Source organism: Saccoglossus kowalevskii, chromosome 6 (assembly GCF_978046115.1).
Source record: "Saccoglossus kowalevskii chromosome 6, keSacKowa6.1, whole genome shotgun sequence".
Lineage (NCBI taxonomy): Eukaryota > Metazoa > Hemichordata > Enteropneusta > Harrimaniidae > Saccoglossus > Saccoglossus kowalevskii.
This window is the reverse complement of record NC_140646.1, coordinates 37885884-37897590: the sequence shown is the minus strand read 5'-3', so window position 1 is coordinate 37897590 and position 11707 is coordinate 37885884. Positions and strand designations below refer to the sequence as shown.

Sequence of the window (11707 nt, the reverse complement as noted above, 5' to 3'; positions counted from 1 at the left end):
TCTGTTCGGGTAAAATCGGGCAAAACCGAGTGTTTGCGAATCTAAGATAATGAGGCTTTCTGATTGGCCAATAATGGTTTCTTCCGCGCAGAACGGGTCAATCGACTTATTCTAATTTTAGATGTTGACGTCACGATTTCTATGAATTTTAGTCGTTGGCAAGCCTCTTTCTGAGCTCAGTTTGCCGCGCACGCCATACAGTGAAGTTTAACGATTGTCACATTTTTACAGACATTTTTTCTACTTTTCTTCAAAATTGATTTGAAGGGCAATAGCAGGATTTTAAAAATGCCATCGGAGTGCATTGGTACATTTGGGCTGGACAGTGTGGGCTACGAGGACTTAAATTCGCCAAGCAGCCTCTACCCAAAAGGTGCGTCTCTTTTTTTTTTTTTTTTTATCTTTTGTTCTTTACGCATGGTGGGCCATTCTCTGCCCCCTCTACCATGTTTTTCATCTCGTTCATAATTTTATTAATTTATCTGTGTACAATAATATCTCAACAAGTTGTATTTAAGTACAAAACATGTTACTTAATCATTAATAACCGAAAAACGTGAATTTGTTGGATTTTTTCGCTGCTGTCGAGCACATTTTTTTTTCGTTTGTCGGCTTGTCACGAGACTGCAACATTATAATAATTTATTCGTGATTGCTTCCTCTATGCTCTCATCCTGCCGAGCTTTGTGGCTTTGCTCCTTTTTAAGCAAAAAATCAAAGTACTTGAATAAATCGTTGACATGTTCACTCTCACTGCCCGTTTGGAATGTCATGTGCTGGATTTTATTTCAACTTGCAGGCCCGGCCGGATCTTATGTTTAGTGCTGGCAGTTGGCCAAGTTGCTAGGGTGTCTGCTTACGTGTATCCTAAGCATACTTTACATACATAATTAGATAGATAAATGATCCTCCATGCCTGGTAATATCAGCATATCATTAGTTGCCCAGGCGACTGCGCCTGTGCAACAATCGTTATCTATAAATTGTTTTCAATTCAATATACTTTTCCTCACGTTTTTTTTGCATCTTTTAAAGTTTCTCGACAGCTTACAGCAGAGGTAACTACTGTAGTGTATTTTTGTTTAAAGCGTAAAATTTGTTGAAATTCTTTTGTGATTGTGTTAACTTAATATGTATACTTACAAGTTTCCATCTTTTCTCTGTGACACTGATTTATTCTTTTATTGAATTTACTTAGTCCGGTCTTAATAAATATGTGCTAATTTTTTTGTATATAACTAAAGAATTTGCAATGTATTATAGGGCATCTGTTATTGTCTAGCCCAGCAAATAGGTTAATTTGCACATGATCTACATATTCTATTATAAATTTTCTGAATGTATTCTTTTCTTTTTCTTTTACAGATTCTGTGAACAGTTTGTTACCCAAAGTACTACAAATTCCTGCTAGTGATCGTGTGAATATTAAATATGAGCAACTTGAAACAGAAAGTTGCAATGGTATGCCCACTTGCACTATTTACTCCCTTGTAATGTGCTCATTATTGTTAATGTATTCTTAGCTTGCATGACTGATGAGCCACTTTTAAGAAAATTTTTAATTTAGATTGAATGAAGATTTCCAACATTACATTTTTTTTTTATAAATGAGAGAAATTACCTAGTATAATGTAAATTTTGTTTCTATAGTCAGTGACTTGAACCACAACAAAATGCTCTTGTATTTGTGTAATTTTGTTTTTAGATCTTTGATGGCCACATGCTTAGTGATCTGTGGTTACATCTCTAATATTTTCGATTTGCACTATTATATTTTCAATTTGCCCTCTTTACTGAAGTAATGCATTTTCATTCCTCTTCAAATAGTTACATTTTTGTATCAAAGAAACTATTTTGTTTAATAACAAGTTTAAAGCATTTTGCTCTGGTACAAGTCCTGGATTTAGGTGTGGCCATTAGTCATGATAGTTTTAGTGATATTTCGTTTGAACTTTTTTTTCCAAAAACTTATCAAAAGCAGTTTGTTTCATATTCACTATTTGTGCTAAGATTACAGTTTTTCTTAAATTTTTGTCAATTATGTTTTAATGAAATGAATAAATGTGCATTTTTGCCAGAATTACCCAAAAAAATGCATGTTCATTCCTTGAGACTTGGAAGATGGACGTATGATATGGCATATGCAGTGGTGGTACATCAGTTTGTTTGTTGCACCTTGCTAATAACAAGTTTTTTCCCTGAAACGTTTCAACGTGTACAGGCAGTAATAGTTTTACTGATCAGTTTGTGCCCTCGGTGAATGTTCATACGGGAGATGTCTCTCACATCTATATTCTGACAACTTGAGAAAAGAAGCATAGGTTGGTTTATTGTATTGTAACGTTACGTAAATCGAAACTTGTGAAGTGGCAAGAATGATAGAAATTAGAAAAATATTTCCAGATAAAATTTCCCTATTTCGATGAAGTTAATAATGCCATAAATATAAAATTTGTATTGATACATAAGAAGCCTTGCTTTGCATAAATGGCATTCGAAGTATGGCAGCAAATTATCTAGCAAACTACTTTTACAATATAGTAAAGTTTAGGTAGTTTTGGACGGTGTTGGTAAGGTACAGTTAGGGACCCAGTCACAGATCATCCATTAATTTACTGTTTGTGTGTGATATTCTATAGATCGAGGTCATGACCGGTCATCATGCACATCCAACACTACCACCACTTTCCCAACTTTTGAGAGTAACCAACATAGCTTGGGGGCTTTTGACAACCTTGACTTGACACAAAGCAAAGGCTTGGGGGTAAGTAATACGGTGGTAAGTTTTCCCCTGCCGGATTGTAATGAAGCTCAAGGCATTTTCCACCAGTTCTCTGACAGCACCCAGTCAAGTGTGTCTTCACCAGCCCCAAGTTCCCCCTTGATGAGCCCTTCCAGTGGATACCTAAGCGCCATGGATGAACTGGATGGAGAAAGTTTGCAGGAACTGATGAGCTTGACAGATGAAAATTCAATAGCTTCTTTAGCTGAATTGATGGAGTCAGAACTGCCATCTAAGAGGAAATGCAGAAGACTTTCATTAGACCAATCCAGCCCTTCTAGTCCATCAGAATCGGAAGATTCTCCAGTGTTCGAGTCTGATGGAGCTGTGGCCTCCCCAACTTGCTTTGCTTTCTCGAAGACAATATTGAAAAACAGTGAAGAGACTAGGTATGTTTGCTCCTGGTTTCTTGTTAAATATTGAATAGGTTGTAAAATGTTGTCAAACACTGGTTGGTTACTGGTCCCCCTAACAATAATTGGTAAAGTGCTATTGTAGTACAATGTTTCTGACAGTATAACCTCGTCTCAACAGTCTTGGTGGTAGTATGCTGAATGGTCCTTTGAGTTTAACGAGATCTCCTGGGTCATTGTCAAAGTTAATCGGCTACCAAGGTGTGGCTGATGGTACAAAGACTGGTGATATTGGTGAGTCTGTTATTTGGGATGATATTTTCTCTTGCATTTGTCACAGCAGTCAAGAATGTGCCATGGAAACTAATCCTCCAGTGAAACCAATGAAGGAGCCAAGTCTGAATGTGCCTTTCCCGAGTAAAGAGAATGGTATTGAATTAAAAGTACTTGTTCAACCAGAAAGTCATCATAGAGCTCGCTATCAAACTGAAGGAAGTCGTGGATGTGTTAAAGACGAATCCCAAAATGCATTCCCAACTGTGAAGGTGAATACCGTAATTAATTTATAGATCAGGTGTCATATTGTGTTCTTAATTTATCAAACACACAAGTGTGTTCTTGCAGGGCTTTGATGTTTAAGCAGTTAAGCACCATTAAACATGAGCTTGTTTAAACTTTACAGCTGCTTGGTTGCAACAAACCTGTTGCACTTCAAGTATTTATTGGAAATGATAGTGGTAAGGTCAAACCACATGGATTTTATCAAGCAAGTAGAGTTTGTGGAAGAAACAACACTCCATGTGAAGAAAAAACAATTGATGCCACCACAGTCATTGAAATGTTCTTTGATCCTGCTGAAGACATGGTTGTAAGGTTAGTTAAAATGTGTCAATTAGAATTAGTTTGTTCATTCATCACTTGCATTGCAAATTCATAGATACAATTGTCCATTTGTGTAATAACTTGTATTTAATTTTCAGTGTTGACTGCGTTGGTATCATGAAACTTAGAAATGCTGATGTTGAGCACAAAGGACTGACACTACCAAGGTCTAAAAAGAGAAGTACCAAAGCTAGAATGGTTTTCAGAGTGAACATTCCAAAAGATGATGGAACGTACAGAACTCTACAAGTAGCATCGAGTCAAATCGCTTGCAGTTAGTACTAATTACTATTTCATTGCGTATGCTTCATTCAAGACGTATAAACTAAAATGACATTTTGTTATTCAAGATTTATAATTTCCTCCAAACTGCTCTTTCAAGATTGCATTCAGTTATGTTAGCTGTCAGTTAAATTACTTTTATGGAGTATGTGACAGTAGAAATCCTGTATGTCTGCTGTTTGTAATGTCATTAACCTTTCTCAACAGCTCAACCAACTGGTATGCCAGAGATTATGAAAAAAAGTTTGTCATCTTGTTCAGTCAAAGGAGGCGAAGAACTCTTTGTTCTTGGCAAGAATTTTGTTAGAGGAACAACTGTGAAATTCCAAGAGATTTGTGATGATCAGATTGTTTGGGAAGAAAGTGCTAAGCTTGATAAAGAGAATTTTCAACATGTAAGTTTGAGTGTATAGATTTTTTCTTCTGTTTTTGTAGTGATGAAAGATCGGTATGTAAATACTGTTCTTAGGAAATATAGTGATTAAGCTGTTATAGTTCCCATTTGGTATTGACAATGCAAAATAAATATTGTTTAAAAAATGTCTTTCTTCAGAATCATTTAGTATGCTGTATACCACCATACAAATCCCAAGATATCAGTACATCAGTTGAGGTATCCTTAGTTATTACTACTGGTAATGGTCGTGAAAGTGATTCACAACAGTTTACTTATACACCACTGTCAGTGGCAGATGCAGGTATGTTCTTCTTCAGAGTGCTCTGAAATTTTAATGAATTTGGTCAAACAGGAGATGTCCCAAACATATTTCTATTTCTCCATGCCTATCCTTCCATGATTTTAGCTCTTATTGTAGAATTTTTGCTATAACTGGGACTTCATAACTAACAATGTGGCATTAGCTTATGCAGTAGAATTTTTTTTATTTCTTTTTATTTTGAATTCTTCATCTCTTTAAAAAATATCTGATCAAAAATAGCTTTGCACGTTTGTTCACTAACTCTGCTTTAATAGAATAACTTTACTTTTTGGGACATCTCCTCAGTTTTGTGGGGCCTGAGATGAAATGTTTTGGGAATATATAGACGCCTTTTTTTCTGGACACATTTAATTAAATCCCAACACATTTTCTTACAATGTTTTAATATTTTTGGTTTTGGGACTAAAAGAGGGGGACATTGTTGGATGCTCACACTTTGGCTCCAACCAGACTGCTTTTGACCTCTTTGCCTTCATTCTGCATTATCTCAAAGCAAGAGGAATTACTTTTAGAAGTTCATAAGACATTGTTTTATGACATTAGTTAACCTTGCTGTTGACCTTCACATGTTTCTTTGTTCCTCTTGCTTTCTGAGCAGAGAAAATTTGAGTATGAATTGACAGTGCACTTTTGATCGTTTAAAGTGGAATTGGACATAGACCAAAACTACAAATATCTAATAAGATGCAATGCAGTCTTGAGGATCTGAACAAAAAATGTTTAGTGTAAACAAATAAATTCAAAAGTGCACTTTGTTGTGATGCCATGATGTATGCGTGTTTGGGATATCCAGGGTTTGAAATACAGTTAACATGTTCCTACCAATTTGGCAAAATTTAAGAGCTGTTGATATCCAATCATGGAGTTATGTTTGTGTAGGAAAATACATGTAGTTTTTTTCAAATCCTGGGATTGTAAATGGTTTGGAGGGTTGGTGGAGACAACTGGAACTGGAATTGCTATTCATGTGATTGAGGAGTGGGTTTGGATTTTTTTTCAGTGGGTGTGGATCTGGCCTTGTGTGGGTTTGGGGCCCCCTATTCATCAAAACCTTCTTCTTTCGCTTCAGGATAAAGAGATGCATTTTGCACAGATGTGCGTGCACATGTCAGGCTTGTTGGTGACACGTTAAGTGGCTATGCCTTTAACGCCCGTCCAACACTACTCTCGGGCGGTAAAAAATAGAACAGAGCGGTACTTGTAATTACTTTGATCCTTTAAGCAATTTGCTACAATTCCCATGCCAGTGATGTTATGGTTCAGAGGTTAATTGCTGCTGGCATGAAAATTAAACCCATAATAAATAGAATTTTAAACTGATAAATAGCATTGCTTTCAAGTGATAGCCAGTCAGGCAGGAAGTTTTCATAAACATGTAGTAGAGATAGCAAGTTTAGACCGATTGTTAACAGTGAATAATTTTCTGTTCCTTGTCACTAGGCATAGGAAACGTAGCTTTGGTATGATAATTGCAACACTGACATCTGGCTCCTAAAAATGATCAGTATGTCATTGAAAATATACAAATCAAAAATATAATATGCAATAGTCTGAAACAGTAACTTGATTTTTTTTTTTAGAATATTTGGAATGACATTTTAAGTTCAGGCGGAAACAGTTATTGCTTTTGTATTTAGTCCATTTATATTTTTTGGTTCGAATCATACCTGTGCTTTATCTACACATCCAGCTGTCATTCCATGCACACCTACATAGTTCTTTTTCAGAGCCAGGGAGAAGAGGATCCTTTTGCACACAGCTGTCATACAAAACATTAGCATCCACACTATCAAAATACCAACTGTTACTGGTAGAGATGGCTGTACCAACCCTACAAGAAGAAACTATGCTTGTACAACAGTGTTTTTTCGTTGACTAATTTGGTTTTCTAAACATGGTCAAGTGTAAATTTATATTGTATTTGGAATCTGGGCACGGGACATGTGCAATTACTTGACTGTCTATCTCTATGGTAAATTCCATAACTTGCAGGGGTGTGGATGCAAATTTTATCACCTTGCGTTTGTCTGATAAATATGAAATGAAATATGAAACCATTAGATAAATTGATGCAATTTGTTGAAAATTTACTGAAATAAATCTATGAATGACTAATAAACCTGCTGCTTTGAAAACTTGCATAGACCATACTGTCAGTTTCTACTTGCAACTGGTCGTCTAAAGATGTACTTTTTCACACTACAAAGCAATGGTCAAAACCAGATTTACCAACTGGCTTAAAATTGTTGTGGCTCATATTTAGCAGTGGTCTATTTTAGGAGGACAAATGGCATTATATCCAGTAGTCGTTTGCACCAGTAACATTTCAGAGTATGCAGTTATGACTTAGTGTCTTATTTGGTAATAATCATTATGACAGGACTAGAAATTGCTTGTGAAGTTTTGCTGGTGAATAGAAACTAAATATGAGCTTGGATGAATGTGATGTGGTTTCTGATTGTTGAATCACCCTTGCCAGTTGAAAGGTGGAAAAGCACTGTTACTTTATTTTTCAGCTGCATCTGTTCCACAACAATTCTTAATTGTCCATATATTCTGTTTGTTAATTTCTTATTTCCCACCTCTCCACAGATGCCGCACAGGTGAGAACTGAGCAATATGAAGCTCAGATGTGTACAGGAAATGAAAGAAAAACATCAACAGGTAAGTGATAAGCAAATGTTCGTTGAAAATAAACATTATGCAAATCAACTCAGTAAAATATCACAACTTTCAGTTTAATATTTCTACATCTTACAATAAATCATACTTGTTTTCAGAGGTGGAGTCTGTTAAATCAAGAACGGAAGTACCACAACATGATCAGTCCCTACAAAGTGGAAATGATTCAAGTTTTGCAGAGCAGTTAAAGATGGTTGCCCTTCTTGCAACTGGACAAACAAATTTGAATAGTGGGAATGGTCTTGCACAAAAAGTTATGTCTGTCGTCAACAAGCATAAACAGCATCAACAAAGCCAGCATCAGCAGGCCATATTACAGCAGCAGCAGTCGTATCTAGGTGGGTAGTCCATTGATAGTTTTTTTAATCTGCTTATGAATGGGGTGTTTGGACAAATTGCGCTAGAGTTCAGCATTATTACTGCTACCATCTTAGAAGGGGCACTTTATGGTAGCAAACATTTCTTTTTTTAAAGACAAGTGTAGGAGAAGCTGATACAGCCAGGACTTTTTATTTTATTAAAATATTGTCTTGTCCTTGTTAGGAGCAGAAAGTTGGCATGTTAGTAAGCAGTTTATGGTGGGTCATTCGGTTGGTGGCTTTCTCTCTGTAGCAAATCGCAAAATATTTAATCTTCTGCAGCATGAACAATATTGTATTTAAGCCAGTATGAGCAGTATTTTTTTTTAATCCATTCTTTTCACATTTCATTTGATTCAGTTATGGATTTCAGGCATTTTTAGCTCAAATTGGTTGCAGGCAGCTTGCATTATGATTGCAATACTTGACACTGTCCTACACAATTCAAAAACTTAACCTGAATTTTGTGCCTCGCTTTCCATTATCAGGTGATGGCAATCAAAATAAAGCAGCTGACGAAACAAGAGAAGCAACTAGTGTACAACAAACCAACCTTAAAGCTAAGCAAGCTGACCAAAATCAGATCATCTTTCCAGTAGATGTTGATAGTGATCTTGATGCAATACTTGCTAATTTACACCAAGTAGCTGCAGCACTGTCTAGTGGTGATAGTCAAGTCTCTAATGGTATTGGTAAATAACTTGAAACAATTTTCTTTTCAGTGAATCACCAGGAACCATGCAAAAAAATTTTAAATTGTCTAATTGCCATTACATTCAAATTATGAATCTTGGAGAAGCTGTAAGGTCGTGCTGGTGAGAAGGTTTTGTGGCATTTAATCCAGTGTTGCAAAAGGGTACTAGTTCTCAGTAGTTACAATGTACTACTGTGAATTCTAATAAGAAAGTCATTTCCTGTTTCAGCACCCAGATAACTGCAGAAGTCCTGTTCTCAATAACTTACGAGCAATCCTGAATTTTGTTTTCAAATGAGCGACCTTCTCACCATCACACTACCGGTGGCAGCTCATTGGCTATCAGTTTTGGCTGAAGTAATGGCCATTTCATTGGGAGATACTTAATATAAATAAGAATTTGTTGATGTTTCATTTTCACAGCAGGCTGTGCAACGCTGTTTTGACTATTTTTCACCTCTTTGCATTATGAATATAAAATTTATTACTTCTGATCAGATTTTGTATCGGCATAGCCAATTTATGCGAAATCGATTAATTTTAACATATCGTATTACAGTTTTTGGAGATTCACCAGGTAAAAAGGTAATTAAAACGTGTGTGCATTATTCTAAATGTATTTTTTTTTTATTAATAGTGATGCTCAATCAACCGAACCAGAGGACTCTTCTGTGGTAGTGATGGTGAAGATTCTATATATAGAATTCCAGAATATGTAACATATTGTATATAGCAGTATTTATTTTTGTACGTCTTGTTAGACTATGGCTAGTAGGTTTTTGACCTGGAATATTAGCATGGTTTGATTAGAAGTTTGTTTCCTGAATGGTTGCCAGATTTTGAATATTTGGATGGTAAGGCAAAGTATGTAATTTATCGGGACATGTTGAGGATTGTGTTTTAGCACAACACAAAAGTTTGACAACTGTAATTTTCCAGAAGTACTAGGCAGATTTAAAATGTATGATTTGGACCAACAATTTCACAAACACATTTCTGGGCCTTTTGGAGACTATCTTGTTTTTTACCAATTGAGGTAAGAGTTTACATAAAATTTACAGAGGTTTATATTTTATCTTTTATATGGAGATTTTTTTGTCAGTGTAATTTTGTATGTACATATTTTTCAAACATTTAACTGAACTGTACTTGAACTAAAATCAACTATTTGTGTTTTGTAGTGCTCTGCACTTCAAAACATACAATAGCAAATTTTAAGTTTATATTCATTTTATATATACAAGTTGAATCCTATTTATGTTTGGCCCTCTAACGTCACAATTCTGTCCCGTGTGTCATGAATTATATTCTTGTGACCGACAAATTCTTATTGTCAATAATGCCCCCGTCCATACAGAGTACAATGTATGTCGTCGTTACAGAATTACTGGAAAAGCATAACACAATTTTTTTTTTGTGGGAAAACTGACCTTTCAAGAACTTGTGTTGGTTTATTTGACATGCTGTAAAAAAGGCTTGTATTTCCTAGAGTTTATGTTAAACAACAAATGCATATAATTGAAACCCATGTGCAAAATAAACAAAGTTTACAGTATTGTTTGCGTTTGGCCCAATCACTGCCATTGTTTAATCACCCCACCCCAAATGTATTGCAAGTATTATACTTAAATAAACAATTATAAATAAAAAAGATTGTCATTATCTGCTTATTTGAGAATAAAACAATTAGTCCTCTTGTTTGGATGAATAAGTGGGACTTGTGTTGACTCGTTAAGGTCTTGAAAGAATTTAGCCCAGTTAGAATGAAGGTTAGATTATGACTTGTGTCTGTCGAGAAGAGTTTCTCGGACCCAATTTGACAGAATTCATTCAGACTGAACATGACTTGCATATCCCTTTTATACCATCGAGATGTTAACTAAAATAGCCAAGGAGTGGAATTTGTTTTTGGTTATGTCCATGCTGATGCAATTTTTTTTACTTAAATACAATGATTGATTTTGTTGGCACACAAATAATTCATTGAGCTTTGTAGACAGACATAATCTAAAAGCTATAATCCTAGTGTTAAAAAAAAAAAGCTGATCAGAGTTTAGATATAATAATCCTGGAATGTTATCTGATTTCAATTGTACGAACCCTGTACGAAGAAGAGAAGTGGAATATAGATACACTTAGTCGAGTGGTCACTGTTTTTTTTAGGGAGGGGCAATGATTCAGTTGTGTCAAGCGCGTTCCTCAGTTTCCATTGCGCTAGTTACAAGTCTGTCTACTTTTCGATGCAGTTAGCAGTGTAGGAAAAACAATTTTCTTTAACAAAAAAAAGTTAAAATTTCTTGGGATGGGTACCATAAATTGCGTCTTTTCTATGGTATATACTGGTATGTGGCATTTTCAAGATTAAATATAAAAGAAATTCACTTCCTAGAATTTAAAATGTTACTGAAGGCTCTAGTTTCAATGAACCCCGCCATCAAATCCACATATTTGCATTTTCCAACACAGAGGGCATTCAATAATACTTGATACCATATCGCAGTTCCAAAGCATACTGAGTTTGAGATACTCCGCAAATCACAAAGTGTGCCTGCTTGGCCATAACTGTCCTGCAATGCATTATACTTTTGTAATTGCGATATGGTCTAACTGAGAGTGACAATGACAAATTACTTTTTAAAAAAACCATACTGTATGCTTTCCACATCTTGAATTCTCAAGGTATAATGTTCCAGTCGACTTGCTCAATTTGCTTATGGTTAATTTAAAAATACAATTAAAACATTTATGGCGGTTGAATACCAATGTACTTTGATTGGATTAATATGCTCTTCTCGTGCTAGAGGATGATATGCTTGTTATTTCACATTTCCCCGTGTGTCCACGCGTAACATCCGCACTTTTTGTCAACATCTTGTAAAAGTTCCAAGCTCTATTAGCCCTGGGTCTATTAGAAACTCGTACGCATACCGTAACAATTTCAATGTGTAGCCGAG

General features: G+C 35.5%; 1 protein-coding gene across 6 annotated transcripts; it reads left to right on the top strand.

The window, feature by feature from the left end:
* Positions 1 to 185: 185 nt before the first annotated feature.
* Positions 186 to 10439, top strand: nfat-like (nuclear factor of activated T-cells-like). 6 transcript variants are annotated; one of them, XM_085499874.1, is made up of 12 exons: positions 186 to 373; positions 1366 to 1461; positions 2640 to 3171; positions 3479 to 3680; positions 3818 to 4008; positions 4116 to 4291; positions 4507 to 4694; positions 4853 to 4997; positions 7611 to 7682; positions 7799 to 8038; positions 8548 to 8745; positions 9391 to 9584. In XM_085499874.1, exons 1-12 carry the CDS (start codon positions 289 to 291, stop codon positions 9429 to 9431), a joined length of 2166 nt encoding a protein of 721 aa, XP_085356000.1. In that variant the 5' UTR covers positions 186 to 288; the 3' UTR covers positions 9432 to 9584.
* The last annotated feature ends 1268 nt before the right edge of the window (positions 10440 to 11707 follow it).